Source organism: Mesoplodon bidens (assembly GCF_964165515.1).
Source record: "Mesoplodon bidens genome assembly, chromosome: 20".
Lineage (NCBI taxonomy): Eukaryota > Metazoa > Chordata > Mammalia > Artiodactyla > Ziphiidae > Mesoplodon > Mesoplodon bidens.
The window spans coordinates 26,138,360-26,157,055 of NC_138181.1; the positions used below are offsets into that span (position 1 = coordinate 26,138,360).

Consider the following 18,696-nt stretch of genomic DNA (forward strand, 5'->3'; position numbering starts at 1 on the left):
GAGGCTGAGTCATGAGTGAAAAGGAGAACACATACCTCCAGCCCCCTGGAGGAGTTGGGATTGCCCCGGCACACAGAGCTTTGCACGTAGGACAAAGATACATGGAAATAGTAAAGTTTTTAGAGTCAAATAAATAAATACACTTGAAAAAAAATACATATATTTATAAAACTGGCCTATGACAATGGGATTCTGGTCAATAGGAACTAGTTCGATCTCTCCATTTTCAGTGATCAGCACATACAGGGGGTAGTCTAGATAATGAATTTGGTTAAAGACACAGGATATGATCAGCTTTCTCCTATTGGTATTAGAAGTTGATAGTCCAATTTGGCTGTTCATTGGGGGCTCAAGTTAATGGAAATTCTTGGGGGTTGGGGGTAATCTTTCCTTTCAGATCACCTGATGTGAATACTGTCAATGCATTAATCATCCTAATTAATAGTCACCTGTTGGTCTTAGACCTCATTCTCAGAGAAGGCTGAGGGAGCCTCCCTCAGACATGGTTATTCAGTGAGCAGATGGTAAGAGGGCCTGTGTTTGTCCCTTCATTTGGCAGACAAGGGGAGAAGATGGGCCTGAGAGCCTCTTGGAAAAAGGCTGGAGGGAAACTGTAGATAAGGGACTCATCTGTCACATTGTAGAATGCTATGTGTCCGGACTCATAGTCTAAGAAAACACCAACCTTATGCACTGGCTCTCTAACATGTAGGCCTTTCAAAGGTGATGAGACCCAAAGACTATAATCATCTCCAATTTTTAAGCCTATAAGTGAGAAGAGGTCCCCTGGAGGCTTGGGGAGATTCCCCTTTCTGCTCACTGAGTCCTTGCAGATGCCCACCTCCCACTCAGTCTTGTTGCCCACTTCCACCTCCCAGTAGTGTCTCCCGCAGGTGAAGATCTGAGCGCCCAGCACCGTTGCACATTGGTCAAATCTTTCAGGGTTGTCAGGCAACTGCTGTCAGAATCCTCCACATTTCACACTTTTCAGATCCTCAGACAAGACAAGATGGGCGTTGGCCGTGGCTGGATCTAGGGTTATATCCGCTGCAAGAAGGAAAAAGAATGAATCCTCATTTGCATTGTAGAAAATCCTCTTATGTATGTGGAATTGAAATTACGGTCTTAGTATCTAGTCCTATTTTTTAAAACTTAATTTAGGTGAATGTGGTGGGCAGTGTCTCTGAGCCCCTTCTTTTAGTGTTTTACAAAACACAAGAGAGTGTATCTCTAAAAGGAAACCAGAGAGAGTCATGTCAAGAGTGATATTGGATCTCTGATAATGGAATGGAGGTAGTTCTGTTTATAAGACAGTTTTAGAACTAGGAGCTATTTATCCACACAGGTCATATCTTTTGTCATTTGTATTTGCTTTAGCCAAGGTTGGTTATGGTTCTTCAGTTGGGGTGGGAGAGAAATATAGTTATCACTTACTGAACTTCTACTTAGGTGCCAGGCATTTTCTGTACACTATCCCATTTAATTATGGCAAGTATTATTATCTTTTTTCCATTTTCATAAAAGAAAAAACTGAGGCTCATAAAGGTTAGGAAACGGGGCCAAGATTACAAAGTTACTGAGTGTTTGAATAGCAGCTCCTAATCAGCATTTTTCATTACATCATGCTTAAGTGCAACTTCTTATGAGTTAGTGCAACCACCAGTGACCATTTGATGAAACGCATTTTGAACCACTGAGAGAGCTCCTCTCCCAGACTCCTGGGAGGAACTTTCATTGATTATCCAGATAAGATTAGGCACCCCATCATACCATTTCATACTTTTATTTATAGATCAAATCCCAATCACTAATTCTCTGTTTAATATCATTCTCCTCAATCTCACTAAGTTCTACAGAAGCAAAGGCAAGTCTGTCTTATTCATCATTGTAAGTACACTCAGAGACTGATAACACAGTACCTACTATAGCACATAGTAGGCACTTCTCAAATATCTGTTGAGTCCAAAGTCCATTAGGCCTTCTTCTGAAGGTCAGATTGTCAACAAGATAAAAGGTGAAAACTAATGCTGACCTCTATAGACGTTAGCCAGCCTAAATATTTAGAGCATTTTAAAAGGACATTCTTTGAATGTTCCCTCACTGAGATTTAAGAGTTTGAATCAGCTTTTATCCTGACAAGAACAAAGGTAGAAATGCAGAAACCCCTGAGGAGGTATGTGTATGTGTGCATGTGCAAGGCAATGGGATGAACAAAACAACAATGAAAACAAAGGAAGGAGCAGAACTCAGAAAACAAAGCCAGATCAAACATCAGTCAAGTCCCAGTGCTTCTGTCTGTTCCAGCAGGGATGGCCTATGGCCCCCATTAACTCTGAAAACCCCTGGAGGTTCAAAAAATCAGGCTGACTTACTGCTAAACTTTCTTAGCATCTCCCTCATTCCAGTGATGTGGCACAGAGTCAATTCCGTGGTGATGGCCTCTGGACACTGAAGCAAGAGTGGCTTACTCCTACAGGAGGGCAGAGACACTCACTCAGTCTCCTCCGCGCAGACCGCGTGACCTGCTCCAACTTGAGAATCCAGCTCATTTTGCCCCAGCAGCATGGACTCTCTCTCATCCCCACTCTGATAACCTATTGCATCAACACCACACCCCAATGACTGAACACAGAATTGAAACCTACCTTTCCAGTATTCCTCTCACATCCTAAGGGTATAAAAGAAAGAAGGTTAGTATTTGTGCACTTTGATCACTAGCAAAGACTGAATACCTTTTGGATACAGTCCTTTGGAAATTTCACAGAATCCCCTTCTCGTGGCTCTAGAACACCTTGAGTGGGAGAGCATATGGTAGAAAAAACCCCAACTTCTTCTAGGGGTGAGTTCTTTTGAACATGAGATGGTTCTCCCAATGACTAGAGATCTCTTTTTCTCATATTGTCACTTTGTTGAGAGAATCTATTGCTGAGAAAGGAGCCAAACTATTAGCCTCCTTATCCAATGCCTCCAGGAGGTAGAGCTAAGAAAGGAAAGTAACTCATTGAGAGCTGAAACTACACCTGTGTACAGTTGGACTGGGTTGTTGGGAAGGCACCAAATTAAATAGCATTCTGTGGAGCCAGTCTAGGAAAGAGACATGAAGCTGGAGACTGGAAGCTGGAACATAGCTTAGTTTAAGAAGGTCCCAAAGAATGCAGTAGTAGCCTAGGAAGGCAGTAGAGCAAAGATGGTGAGGATTTGGGGCTCAGTACACAGAATACCTGGGTTCTGTCACCTACTAGCTATTTGACAGGCAAACTATCTAACTGCCATAGGTCTGAATTATTAATCAATTGCTACTATTAACCCATTTTGTAGATAACAGTCACCTGTTGTAAATATCATAATAGTATTTAACTTTATCAGGTCTTTTTGAGGATGTAATTTAACGTGCCCAACACCTAGTAAATGTTCATTAAACTTAAATTTTTTATTTGGCAAAGCTGAGGTTGCAGCGAGGCAGGCACACAAACAAAATTGAAGTCATCATTTGACTTGGTTCGGATGTATATTCCTCTGTGTTTTTCTTCCTCTTCAAGGCTTTATTTATACTATATAGAACGACTCATTCTTTAGGAAAACTTTTTGGGGGGCCAGAACTTAATTTTTCAGGTAAATAAGGAAAAGTTTATTTTGTATGACTTGAAATATGATAGGGGACTACGTGTGTTTTTTTCCATGAATTTCTCCAATATTCTTACCTCAAATGACTATGGTCGAGTTCTGACACATAGACTCTATCTGTCCAATCATTTTTCTCAGGCTTCGAATTTGCTAGGTCAGCTTGATCTCACTGTACCTCAGTCTCTTCAGGTTTTCTCTTTCCTCCATTTCCAGTAACTGGAGCTGCAGCTGCTCCTCCTCCTTCAGGAACTGGCGCATTTTTGCATATTCTGACACAACAACCTGTTTACAGGTCTTTGTCTCTTCCTGCCATCACGCGTGTGTGTACACACACACATACACACACACGAACAATATAATAAAGTTAGTAACAGAAACACTTATGTAGATTTTTAATCCTTACAAAGTTCAAGAGTTCCATTGTGACAGTTCTTGAAACCTGACACATAAGACATACAGTCTATTGACTAGCTGGGTGGATAGTTTGATATTTTAGAAGATGTTGTACTGTAGCTATAGTAGCAAAGAAAACCAAAATTTCTACTCCTAGGAGGCTGTCATTCTATTGGGAACAATGAAAAGTAAACAGTCAAGTAAAAATATAATAGATGGTGATCAGTACCATTATTTTTAAAAAGTAAAGCAAAATAAAGTAAGGAAAAAAATTAGGGGAGGGACTTCCCTCGTGGCGTAGCACTTAAGACTTTGCACTCCCAATGCAGGGGGCCCAGGTTTGATCCCTCATCAGGGAACTAGATCCCACATGCATGCCGCAGCTAAGAGTTTGCATGGCACAACTAAGGAGCCTGAGAGCTGCAACTAAGGAGCCCGCTGGCTGCAACTAAGGAGCACACGTGCCTCAATTAAGACCCAGTGCAACCAAAGAAAGAAAACTTTTTAAAATAAATAAATAAATAATAAATAAATAGATAAATAAATAAACAGGGTAACTGCTTAGTTCTTTAAAAAAATAGGGGAAAAAACATGCATTCATTTATTCAACAAATATTTATTCAATGAAGTAGGCAATGGATCACATACTAGGACTAGAAATGATCATCACAAATACTCCCATGTAAGAACTCAAAGATTATTGGAATAATCAGATACATGCTTATTTTTTTAATATTTTATAAAATATTTAATTCTGTGCTTTGCTAGACAGCTCAAATTCTGATCTGTGACTAACCTCAAGCTTTTGTTCAGGTGTTCTAATCCACACTACTATTTTGCTTTAATTTCCCTTTCTGTTTATTTCTTTTTTATCTGCCCCTTTTCCCCCAAAGGATTTGAGATGTTCCTTTTTCTGTCAACTTCCATTCTATGTTATATGTCTATAACTTGTATATTTAATAATTATAATCAGAGCAGAAATAAAGGTAGCCACCATGTGGTATAGGTACACCAAGAAGGGAGAAATAAGCCAGCCTGGGGATGGGAGAATTTGAGATGAGTCTTGAGATTCCCAGATGGACAAGCAGAGGTGGGCAGCCCAAAGCAAGGATACTGCATGTTATAGGACTGGGACTGGAAAATGTTGTCATTTTCCCCTTGGTATTTCATGACATGTCCCTTTAGTCCTCCTCATAGAATCACATACAAGATGCAAAAGTGAACAAGATACTGACCTTACACAATATCACTCTCTCCTTCTCATGGGTTACTATAACCTGAGTTTCATTTTTCTTTTTACGCAAAATATTTAGGGTTTCCTGGAGTTTCTCCTGCAATAGAAACAAACTCTGTGGCAAATGAGCAGAGCACCGGGTCATGAAGGTGTCTTGAGGACCAGTAACCAGATGACTGAGACTCTAGACCAAAGGGTGAGGCAGGACCCACACCAAATTTGTGGTCTGGTGCCTGGAGATTAGCACCCATGAATGTCACCCATAGAAAATATTATGGGAATTAAGCGATGGAGCCTGATTTGTGTTCTGAAATTTATATCAAGCAGCCAATCTTACTTTGTGATGCTTCTCAGCCTCATTTGAGAGATTCCTTCTGTTTATTCCATGACCTTGGGTTGAGAAATCGTTTACACCCTGCTCATCATCAGACAACATCTTAGTGGAAGCTAGCCTTCTCTCATAGCTGCCTTGGTTGCCCTCACTCTGCAGCATCTGGGATCTGAGCTGCTTGCCAATGCCAGCCACCCTCTCCAGACGCTCATTGAGCTGGAAATATGGGATCTCCAAGGTCCTCCAGCACTCAGGACAAGATAAAGGAGTGTTATGTTCCTCCCAGCTTCTCAGGAGACACACCAGACAAAAGCTGTGCCCACACTCAGTGGTCGCTGGGCTGGTGAAATAGTCCAAGCAGATCAAACAGGTCAGTTCCTCCCTGAGATTCTCCATCAAATATGCTGTAGACATTTTCTCAAAGGACATCAGAGCAAGGTCACGCCTTTATTCTGGGATTAGAAAATCCTCCCTGAGAGTCTACTGTTTTGAGTAACTAGTGGGTAATCAGTTGCTATGGTGTTATTACATGAAATTCTTATTCTCCTCTGTGACTGATTTCACAAAGCCAATTATGACTTAATGTGGAACCTCTGTATACTGGGTTCATCATCAACCCCAAACTTTTAAGGAATCTCATCGTACAAGCAAGCCACACGCTGGATACTGAGGATACTTGCTCCCAACAGTTGTCATTTCAAGAGTCGCTTACTGTATATGAATAACACCTTGAAACCGTTGAAACACTTTGGTTTTACACTGGAGGTTTGGGTAATTTGGTGTAAGCCAGTACAGAGATTTAAATTATGATGATCTCTGATGATATCTGAATTGGAATCTCCTCCAAATCTTTTAGAAAACTCCACTAATGGAATCTAGTTGAGAAACTGAAGGAAGAAAACTATAATATATATTTCTTCACTCATTAGGCCCTTTTCTTTCTTTGACCAAAGCCTACAAACTTTTTGCTCCTTTATCAGGTACTGTGTCCTTTGATTTAATTTTATTCATCCCCCAAAATGAGAATAATTCCAATGAAGTATTCCCTGACTTTCAATGTACAATGGATTACTAGAGTTATATTTATTGCTCTGCCCTGCAGACCGTGATACTCACCTCTCTGCTACCATAGAAAGCATCAGAAACATCATTGTTGTTGGAAGTTGCCTCAAGGAGCCATTACACTATGGAGTGGATGGAAAGACATATTTGGGGATAAATATAATTTTGCTCACTTATTTTCATTCTTTGAAAATGTTTAAACTAGGCCTTCTTAAACCTCTTATCACTGCTTACTGGACAGAAATTAAATGTGTGGACATTATTTTTAGACTGATGAAAAAATAAATATATAGTATGCAAACCACGTGCAATGACCTCTGAGATTAGTGCCAAATCCTATAAATTTGCTGTCTTATGCTCAGGAGTCCTTTCTTGCCATGGCCCATTCTCCACTCACTACATGCCAGGAAGTGGAATCTTAAAAGCTTCCTCAGAGTCTAACCAGTTCTGTCCTCCCATTAAGTTCATACCTTATTTCTATCTTTCTCCTGTCACTCTCCAGCTTGGCAACCTTCTATGGGTCTCCATTACCTGTGTTATTCCATTAATTCCTTTCTGACTTTCATGGTTCCAACTGATGCTTCTTTCCCACTCATCTCCAGCAGGATGTTGAGTGTTTCCTTACCTTGAACTTTTGTTCAAAAAGGAGTTTTCTAGCCCGAAATAGTTCTTCCTCCACCTTCCTTCCTCCTAGTCAAAACTCATTTTTCTGAAGTCATTAATGTTTTAATCATACATCCTTTGTGAATGAGTGGGATGAGGTTTTTTGCTAGCAAAAAGAAGAACTAGAGCAAAGAGTTATACTAGCTTAAATAGGAAGAGTGGTAGCATCAGTTTGGGGTCATGAAATCTCTACTGTTCAGATTGCTTCTACGCTAGTAACTGGGGGCTTCAAAATATTGTTAGGAGTTAGTCTCAAGTAAGGGTCTTGCAAAACACACACACACACACAAAACCAAAAAACGACACTAACATGAATTGCCATCTCTGGAAAAGGATTTATGAATTACCACCTACATTCAGTGTGTTATTCACACACAAACTCAGGAATCTTTAACGTTGACCAGAATCATTAGAATAAGCCCTACCATAGAGTTATGGTACATCACAGAGCCTGTATTCCAATTTGGAATGGGGAGACTGGCATGTTCTAAGTTCAAGTCACACTGATCTGTTCCATCCCACTTCCCTCTTCCAAATAAACTTTCATAAACTCAACACAATAACCATATCTTATTCATTGCTGACTAGAAGAATTCTTTTGCGTGTAGCAAGGGCTCAATTTGTCTGTAAATAAGTTTTAAATGAACAACTAGGGGAACCATATTGTTGTAGAATCACAGTCTTTTATCTAACTGGAAGCCAAGAGATCATATAATCCAACTATCTTCTAAAGATGATGAAGAAACTAAGACAAATAAATTGAGTTGGTTCCCTGAATACTTACTCTGAGTCAGGCCAGGGCTAGGAAGCTGGGTCTCCTACCTCCTGTCATTCTCTTCTGTCAAGAGTACACTGCATCTCACTTGTTGTCTTGTGAGTGGGTGAAAATTTCCAGTTATGTCAATGAAATGAATATGGCTCAAGTGCTTTCAGAAGGAAATTAGAGAGCTATCATTATGGCATGATCATGTGACAAGCATCTGAAATCACTGGCTACACTCACTATTGGGAATGCAGACTTTTTCTTTACCTTCTCTCTGAACACAGTGATTAGGCTTAATTCACAGATGAGGACGTTTATAGAGTGGGCCAGACTTCCCAGAATACATTACACCAACCCTCGGGTACTGTACTGCCAGACGTGATTTCTGAGATCAGCAACTCAAATAGCTTTTTCTCTGGCCTGTCTCCTCCTACGGAGGTGACAGTAAGGATACCCCAAGAGGTCCACAGTCACAACTGTCACCAACATGTAATTAGGGTTGGAACACACGGAAAAGAGGAACCTTAAGGATACAGTGAGGGCTGGGAGTTCCCTGGCAGTCCAATGGTTAGGACTCAGTGCTTTCATTCCAGTAGCCCAGGTTAATCCCTGATCGGGGAAGATCCCACAAGTCATGCAGTGCAGGCAAAAAAAAAAAAAAATATATATATATATATATATATATATAAAAATATATATAGTGAGTGCTTATTCATTGATATACATATACATATGTATATTTATACAGTGAGAGCTTATTCATTGGTGAAGGCAGTGGATTAGATAGGGACATAATTTGAAAAATATCTTGTTTGAAAGCCTGGTTTTAAAAAATATGTCTGTCATTTCATATCAGTGTGGAAAAGATAGATTATCCAACAAACGGTTTAGGACAGGTAGGGGTAGCCATCTGGGGGAAAAAAAAAAAAGTTGGATCTCTACCTAACAGTTTACACCAATGTGTATTCCAGATGTGTGTGTGTATGTGTGTGTGTGTATTTTCCCCATTCTAGTCATGAATTTCTACTCATATTACTTCCCTTTGTATTGCTTTTTTCACCTTATTATTTTATTTTTGTATGTGTTTTTGTTCTAGATTACCCCACATCTATTTAACAAGTGAAAAGCATATTTGTTAAACATATGGCCAATTATTGCATCCAAAGGATGAAGCACATTGTAGAAGGAGATAATTGGTAACTTAGTAGAAATTTAAAACGGAAGACTTAAAGAAGGCTTTTTAAAGTGTGCTTTGGAGTTAGCCACCACTAAGGAAAAAATGAAGCTAAAATAACTAAAAATTAAATACTTCTATACAGCAAAGTAATAAAATAACGAAATAAATGTTTGAAAATTACAATCTAGGAAAGAGACTTTGGAACACGTGTGTCAAATACCTTACCTTAAATTATGAAGAGGTCATCAAAAAAGTATACTTAAAAATAATAGCTCTTCTTATTACTATATAGCCATTTAAAAATAACAGATCTGGGGGCTTCCCTTCCCTTCCCTGGTGGCGCAGTGGTTGACAGTCCGCCTGCCGATGCAGGAGACACGGTTCGTGCCCCGGTCCGGGAAGATCCCACATGCCGCGGAGCGGCTGGGCCCGTGAGCCATGGCCGCTGAGCCTGCGCGTCTGGACCCTGTGCTCCGCAACGGGAGAGGCCGCAACAGTGAGAGGCCCGCGTACGGCCAAAAAAAAATAATAATAATTAAAAAATAACAGATCTATTTATATATACTGACATGACATGACATCCATTAAATGATATGAAGGGGGAAATACATTTTTACTCCCCCAAATAGTTTAAGTATAAACAATAAAAATTAGGTTATATATGTATTTTTGCCTACAAAAATGAGGCCATGCTATAGAGGTTGATAGTGTATCTGTATACACAAAGGCATAGAAAAAATATGGAATTTCATGGATATGACACCAAAAGCACAGACAACAAAAGCAAAAATAGACAAGTGGGACTACATTAAACTAAGAAGCTTCTATACTACAAAGGGAACAATTAACAGAGTAAAAAGGCAATCAACAGGAGAAAATATTTGCAAACCATGTATCAGATAAGAGGTTAATTTCCAAAATATATAAGGAAATCTTACAACTCAACAGCAGAAAAACAACAACAAAATAACACAAAACTAATAACCCAATTAAAATATGGGCTAAAGGGACTTCCCTGGTGGCGCAGTGGTTGAGAGTCCACTGAGTGGTAGAATTTTTTTAAAAAGAGTGGTAGAATTTAAATTCATTGGCTGCTTTGGCATTTTCATAGAGGAAATGTTTCATTCTGGCTGGAAAATCAGGGAAAAATTCATTTGATCTGTACCTTTAAACTAAAGGCTAAGTACATTTCAAACAAAGGAATAAGCTACTATTTAGAAGTGAGAAAACTCTGAGGATATTTGAAGAATAAAATACAGGATCTGACAGTGGGTCAAAATATTACAATAACAGAAAATCTAGATTGTAACATTCTGTTTATCCAAGAAATATTAAAAGACCCAATTCAGCTTAGCATAACCTTTGTTATTCTTTCTAGGTAGCACGGACAACACCTGGAGGGCAGATCAGAGGGGAGGGTCCTGGTGTTATAAATTCATACTCAGTTAAAAGTTGTAACCCAGCGGCTCCTGCTGAGTTGCCAAGGTCGGTGGTTGAGAGTTGCCTTCCAGAGCTTCGACAATTTACACATCTTATATGAGAATTTAAGGTGAGGTGTTTTTGTTTGTTTTTCTGGAGAATAAACCCTTTATTTGTTCATCCCTTTGCATTAAGAAAAGTTAATTGTTGAAAATGTATTTGTTCCATGCTTCATGCTGGATGCTTTATGTACTTTATCTTCTAAAGAGATAAAAAGGGAAGCCGAGGAAAAGAAAAAAAAATGTATGAGTTGGGAAGCCTGACCAGGAAAATTTTTTTTTTTTTTTTTTTTGTGTGTGTTATGCGGGCCTCTCACTGTTGTGGCCTCTCCCCTTGCGGAGCGCAGGCTCCGGACGCACAGGCTCAGCAGCCATGGCTCACGGGCCTAGCCGCTCCGCGGCATGTGGGATCCTCCCGGACCGGGGCACGAACCCGTGTCCCCTGCATCTGCAGGCAGACTCTCAACCACTGCGCCACCAGGGAAGCCCCCAGGAAAATTTTTAAAGCAGTTCAAACAAATAGTGAAATATAAGAATAAAAAGACATGGTCTAAATTTAGGATGGACTATTAAGAAAAAGGAGTTATAGTGTAACTTTCCCCTTTTTAATAGGGAGTATGGGACTTGAGATTATTACAAATAATTTTGAGTTACTACCCGTGTAAACAGTATTTAATATCAGTAAAGGATAATGCTAGATTAAAAAAAAAAAAAAAAACCTCGAGTGCAAGGGTCACTTGTGTCTTGCTTCTATCATATGACACCCTTTATGAGATGCCTATCACTTAATTCCGCAGGAATTATTAAATATCTTCACGTTCCAGGTGGTGTACCATACCCAGTAAATTAGAAAAATAATTATCCCACAGTACACAAATATTTTATAGGTAAAGAAACAGATGCTTATGTGTATACATGGTGCTTCCTCATCTTTAATGGGAAAGTCTGCTTTTTGCTTTTCTCAAGGAAATCTTAACATTTATTCCTAAGATTCTCTCACCATAAAACAGTATCTTTAGAGGAACAAAAGCACGAGACTAGCTAGTACAAAAAGAGAACTCTGGCACTGTACCAAGCACCATTCTCAACACTTCTATATATTTACTTACTTAATCCTCTCAACGGCCCTAGAAGATAGATATGAGTTCTATCCTCACAGGTGAGAAAACAAGCCCTAGTTATGAACCTTGCCCTAGATCCACAGAGGTGGCCTAACTTCAGTGTCCATGCTATTACCCACAGAGCTATACTGCCATTTCCACAGGACTGAATGAGTCACAAACATTAAACTCAAGGGGTTTACAATTGTGACCAAAAACAGGTTTGCTGGTTATGCAAGGATCCAGTCAAATCAAGCCCTGAAGGTCGATGGGGTAAGTGTCTCCCCCTCCAACTATCCAGTGGTAGTTGGTGCCAGATACTGCAGGTGGCGCTCCTCCCGTGTTTATGTATTGTTTGCAGCCAAAGATGTCAAGGTCTTAAGAGAGCACTTCTAGGTAAGTTTGTGACACAGCTTCTTAAGAGAGCCCATGGAATCTCTTGAGAAAAAACAAATTGTCACTGTCTTCACCACCCTTGCCCTTTCTTGGACATTGAGGTACAAAAGGTCTAAGAAAATACCTGTTGGGCTAGGGTGCCAATTATAGTTGGAGAGAACCCTAGAGAAGAACGGGGGTCTTAGGCATAGCTGGGAATTCATGAATTGTAGCAATTCATGCCAGTAACCAGGTACTATATGAGTGTGCTTGGGGAAAGTTGCTGCAAGTATAAGAACTAAATGCTAAGTGCCTTTAAGGAGCTGTGACACGAGGGACCAGGCAATATTGTTCTGATTATGATTGAAACTAAGGGAAGTTTAAACAAACAAGCAAACAAAAAAGACTTTTAGGAATACTCGGGGAAGAGCACCCCCAAAAGGTTGAACTCTGCTGGCAGAGCAACTGGGGATGCAAAGCACGTTTTATGGTCACAAGGTAGGCTAGGACATTGAGGTTTCGTCTATGCCACCTTCTAGGTGCCCCAAAATGCCTCTTTTTAAAACCCTTTCAGTCTTTTAGAGTTGTAGTTCTCAAACTTAGTTGTATGTGTTCACCTGATAAGTTAAATTATACCTGAAGTTAATAAGTTAAATAATACCTGAAGCCTATGGCCTATCTCCAGAGGTTCTGATTAGATTGGTTTAGTGCCCTAATTGGAAGAGTATGTCTCAGCATCACCTGGAACTTTTTGGAAGTGTAAACTTTTGAGCCCCGCCCCAGACCTACTGAATCAAAACCTCTGGGGTGGGGCCCAGCAATCTGTGCTTTAACCAGATCTCCTGGTGACTCTGATGTACTCTAAAGCTTGGAGGCCACTGATTTAGGCATCACGATTGTTAGAGCTCTTCAGAAAACTCTAATATGCAATGAAATTTGAGGACCAGGAATTCAACGAACAAAACTACTTTGTAAGACTAGGTTCTGCCGCAGTGCAGGCTGGTCCCTTGGTCATGTTTTCATCCTGTCTTTACCAAAGCCATCTGTCTCCCTTCTCCTCTTAGAAACAAGAGTTTGCAGCAGGAATGTGGATGGAGAATAACATTCTGAGAGAGGTCTAAGGTAGAGGAATTAAAGTCCCACACAACTTCTCAATGGGGTAAGAATGGCAATTAAAGCCAATATTTTATAATAACTATAAATGGAGTATAACCTTTAAAAATTGTGAATCATTATATTGTACACCTATAACTTACATAATACAAATTCATTCTCAATCATTCTTTCCTCTTTAAATACCTTGGGTCTTCAAAGTGATACATATTTAAATCATTTTTTCATCCCTGACCTGTCAACTCTGGAGATTTGGGAGCCCCAAAGACACCATTTTGAATGGGAATAATTAATTTTCACTTTATAACTCATGCCTAGGTTTGTGTTATAACTTCTATCTTATAGATCTAGCATAACAACCTCCAAGAGGAGTTAATAGTGATCTTTCCTTTTCAGAATGAGGTCCAAGAAATCCTGGATTTTCTACGCAAGGCGTTAGAGTCTCATGAGAGGGACCTTCCTTAGAAGAGAAAAATTAACACGTACGTGTACCTGGCAGTCTGCTGAATAAGGATGACCACGAGATCAGAGTCTTCGGTGAGTCCAGGCTCATAGGTTTTAGCTCCACGTTTTACCCCAGCATACAAACACCAGTTTGTTCCAATGTGAGGACCTAGAGTGTACCACAAGGCTGAAAAATAAGTTATCCCCGCAAGGAAGCTAGCACATGAAGAAACCAGAAAAGTATCAATAATTGGACAGTCATGATCTAGAACCTATTGTGCAGTGGCTGTAGTGGTTGTATAAAGAAAACAAACTCGGACACAGTTTCTAGGAAATATATAAGGATTGTGCCCAAAGACCCCTTCTTCAACTCTAATAGGGCGTGGGGAGCACAGGGAGGTCCAGAAGACACAATTATTACGTACAAAGACCTGGAAATAGGAACAAGTCAAACTCATCAGTAAACTAAAGTTACTTGGGAGAAGATAGGCAGGGTCTTATAAATCTAAAGAAATCTTAGTTGACTCCAAAGAAGTAAATTCATATCAACTAAAGTGTTAAGAGACTGGCATAGTCAGATTTTTTTTTTTTCTATGACTGGCTGTAAGCTGGGTTCAAAATAGCCAAAAGTGTCACAGATCTTGATAGTTGGTTGCAGTGCTAAGCTGAACCAGGGGAATGGCAATGGGGATGGAGAGAAGTCAACTTACTAATGATGTGTAAAGGAGACTAGTGTCTTAGTCTTTTTGGGCTCCTATAACAAAATACCACAGATTGGGTGGCTTATAAACATTTACCGCCCACAGTTCTGGAGGTTGGAAGTCCAAGATCAAGGTGCCAGCCTGGTCACAGTCTAATAAGGACCTTCTTCTGGTTCTCACTGTGTCTTCACACAGAAGGGATTAGGGAGCTCTGTGGGATCTCTTTTAGCACTAATCCCATTCATCAGGGCTTCACCCTCATGACCTCATCACCTCCCAAAGGCCCCCACCTCCTAATACCATCACATTGGGGGGTTAGGATTTTAACATAAATTTGGGGAGGATACAAATATTTAGACCATAGCAATAGCTGAGACTTAACTATAGAAGTATGGAGAATACAGACACTGATAATACAGATATCTTTGAACAACTGAGTGGATATTGTTACCTTTTTCATAGGAAGAGAATGGGGCTAGAAGGGTATGTGCGTATTCTGGATTTGTTGACTCTGAGGTACCTGAGTGATCTCTGAATAGAGATTTCCAACAATCAACATACTCAAACCTATGAGTCTGAAGATCAGCAGAAAGATCTAAACTAGAGATGAGTATTTAGCATACAGATGGTAACTGAAGACTAAGGAACAGATAACTGCCCAGGAAGAATATGTAAAATGAGTCATATAGTTTGGAATGATCCTAGAAAATAGGGGAAGTTCAAGGTTTTATTAGATATCAGACATCCTTGGGAATTATCTTATTAGGACTAGAAATTGACTATAGGACTAGAAATAGCATGTTCTATGATACAAAAAAAAGGAGTTGTGACAAGAAAATCACATTGATTCAAACGTGACTTTTTCCCATCATGTTGAAGTTTTGCGCCAGGTAAGAACAGTTGAAGGTGAAGTACACTAATATAGCCAAATGCAGCAAGCCATCAGTGTGGTAACCTCTCCACTACCATGATGGCCATTCACCCTAGAGGCTTCTTGGCTCAGTTTAACCAGATACTGTCTTTGAGATGCTTATTTTGTTGTTCCTCTGTGCATTTTGCCCTTGCTGCCTTAACTCCACACCCTCAATCCTTCGCTAAACTTCTACCAAATAACTTTGACTCTTTAAAAAAGCTGGTTCAACAGGTAACTGTTTTTGTGTTGTTGTCTTTGACTGTACTACATTTAAAAAAAAATGGCTGTTAATATTGTAATAAACATCTGGTTCAAGCTGTATACTGATTGGGGACTTCCCTGGCAGTCCTGTGGTTAAGACTTCATGCTTCCATTGCAGGGGGCACGGGTTCAACCCCTGGTCGGGGAACTAAGATCCTGCATGCCGCTTGGCCAAAAAAAAAAAATTGTATAGTGATTGAGCATTTTGCTCCAACACTTATACAAACACTATTAGTGCATGATTTGGCAGAATGTAAGGTGTCTTGAATTTTTAAGAAAACGTACAACATAGCAGAAATGCCTAATTAAAAAATGCAGCATTCCATCAAGATCAAGCTAGATTTAAATGAAAGACAGATAACTCTATTGAATCGAGGAAAAAACTCATGCAAAAACCTATCAAATAATGTGTATATGTTGTTGAGAAGGGAGGCATGTTTTCAGTTTCAGGAACAGAAAGCTATGGGGCTGCTAACACAGTGAATAACGTTCAGAGTCCCACCAGTGTCTCTGACAAGATCCTAGTGAGCACCCTGGCAGACCTATCTGGTCACTCTACCACACTATGCAGGGTGAAAAGGAACTGCAAAATTATCACGTAGGAAGGTATTTATCAGAATCAAGATAAGATGTCAGTTTGCTTGATGGGTATCCTGGATACCTGCAGCCTCAGTGCTCATGCCCAATGGAAGTTTCCAGCCAAATGTAACCTCACTTAACCTAGAAGCTAATTATTTCCTAGTAGGTTAGTACAGTACCTTTTAACCAATCACAACCGGACTCTTAATATTTTGGTATTGAACATGTAAAAATCTACTTAGTGTCATTCCTAATGTTTAGGAGTACATAGCTTATGGTAATAGGCATGTAACTCCAATCTGAAATATACAACTGAGTCACTGATTTAAGATTTGTGATTTTAAGTGGGGACCCAAATATACACAAAGCACTGTAATATTTTAAAACTCCAGGTTTACTATTTTTAGAAGCTTAATTTATCACAAGAATTTAATGCTTAGGGGAGATTTTTTTAAATTAATTAATTTATTTATTTATTTTTGGCTGTGTTGGGTCTTCGTTTCTGTGCGAGGGCTTTCTCTAGTTGCGGCAAGCGGGGGCCACTCTTCATCGCGGTGCGCGGGCCTCTCACTAACGCGGCCTCTCTTCTTGAGGAGCATGGGCTCCAGACGCGCAGGCTCAGTAGTTGTGGCTCACGGGCCCAGTTGCTCCGTGGCATGTGGGATCTTCCCTGATCAGGGCTCGAACCCGTGTCCCCTGCATTGGCAGGCAGATTCTCAACCACTGCGCCACTAGGGAAGCCGCAGGGGAGATTTTTAAGTCAAACAATTGATACTTAAAGATATTGACTATACACTGGAGGCCTATGAAAGTATCTTGTGGTAAACTGTAATTTAAATATGAGGCATTTTCTTTCATAAATTGGCAAAATTTTTAGCTAACATTTAATAGAGGTAAGGAAGTATTATGAAATTTGGCTGTACTGAGTGCTCTGGATCAACTACTTAACCTCAAAATCATGGGCTTTATCAGCAGTAAAATGTATTAGTATCACATACCTCACAGGATTGTGGGAAATATAGAGATATAAAAAGAGCCTAGCACACTGTGTCACATAGTGCTATTTATAGAATTATCTTAGTTAAAACATAGTCTACAGTCTTCCAGAATAATTTACTATTTACTTAGAGTCTAAGATGGACCTTACAAGACTCCAAGATATGAGAATTTTGCTTGATGTTTAACCCTTTGATTCAAAGGTTACAATGTTTTCCTACCAGAATGAAATCATATAAATTATGAAAGCTCAGGATGATAAGAATAAACGACCAGGTAATTGATAAAATCTTCACAGAAGTTGGCTGCATCCAAGCTTAAAAGAGAAAAGGTAGGGGCTTCCCTGGTGGCGCAGTGGTTGAGAATCCGCCTGCTGACGCAGGGGATACGGGTTTGTGCCCCGGTCTGGGAAGATCCCACATGCCGTGGAGCGGCTGGGCCCGTGAGCCATGGCCGCTGAGCCTGCGCGTCCGGAGCCTGTGCTCTGCAACGGGAGAGGCCACAACAGTGAGAGGGCCGCGTACCGAAAAAGAAAAAAAAAAAAGAGAAAAGGTAGACTGAGTAGAAAGAGTAGAGAAGAAGGCTGAGGAGGGAGGGACACACAGAAAAGAATGTGATTTACTTGAAGGAGAAGAGGGTGTGTGTGGGGAGTGTTGTTTGAGATAAAGGGAAAGGAGGTACTTAAGATTCCACAGGGTGGAACCAGGTTTTGGAAGGTCAGATAGCAAGCAGAAGAATTTTTTCATCATCCCGTCAGCAGTTTGAAAGCCACAACAACAAAAAACCAGGCGCTGATGTTTGATCAGCAGGGAATTGACTGAGGCAAAAAAAAATAAAAAATAAAACCTACCAGAGACAGAATTATAAAACTTGGGAAGCTGTGCAGATTTTCCTTCCACTGGGGTCAACAGTGAACTATCTGAGATTGTCCCCTGACCTCCCATCTGTGACACATTCCTCCATCCGTCAGTTATTTCTACTCTTTTCTATCTACAAATAATGCAGTGATCACTTCTTTCAGCAAACATTCTGGAAACAAGGAAATCACGTATCATCTTCTAATGAAACTATTGTATTTAACAGCTTAAGATAAAATGGTATGACTAAGGAAGGAACACTATGAGATTCTAGGGTAATGGCTTAGAGAAGAATTTCTTCCTGTGAAATTGTTACTGTATCCATGGTGTTCATGAAAAACGAAAAACAAACAAACACTTCTATAGTGAGTGCCTACCAGATAGTAGCCCCTTCAAAAGACCTTGGAGATAAAGCAAAGAACAAAATATTCACCCATCCACGGAGACTGAAACTCCTGAACAAAGTCCCTGGCTATCCAGTATTTTCTAGGAACGCATTAAAATGTAAATTAAGACTCCACCTCAGATCTGTCCTAAAAGAGACTCTCAGGGTGGGGCACAGAACTCTGTTTGAATAAAGCTGAGATGATTCTACTGCTCCCTGAAGTTTGACGACCACTGTCCTAGATTTA

The 18,696-nt window shown here is 40.0% G+C and overlaps 1 protein-coding gene across 1 annotated transcript; it reads right to left on the reverse strand.

The window, feature by feature from the left end:
* Positions 1-496: 496 nt before the first annotated feature.
* On the reverse strand, positions 497-5,996 carry TRIML1 (tripartite motif family like 1; the record flags this gene model as incomplete). Its single annotated transcript, XM_081220958.1, is given in 9 exon segments — positions 497-961; positions 965-1,047; positions 2,373-2,470; positions 2,646-2,668; positions 3,702-3,711; positions 3,713-3,774; positions 3,778-3,930; positions 5,253-5,348; positions 5,589-5,996. Coding segments are annotated over 9 exon segments (1,398 nt in total).
* Positions 5,997-18,696: the final 12,700 nt, after the last annotated feature.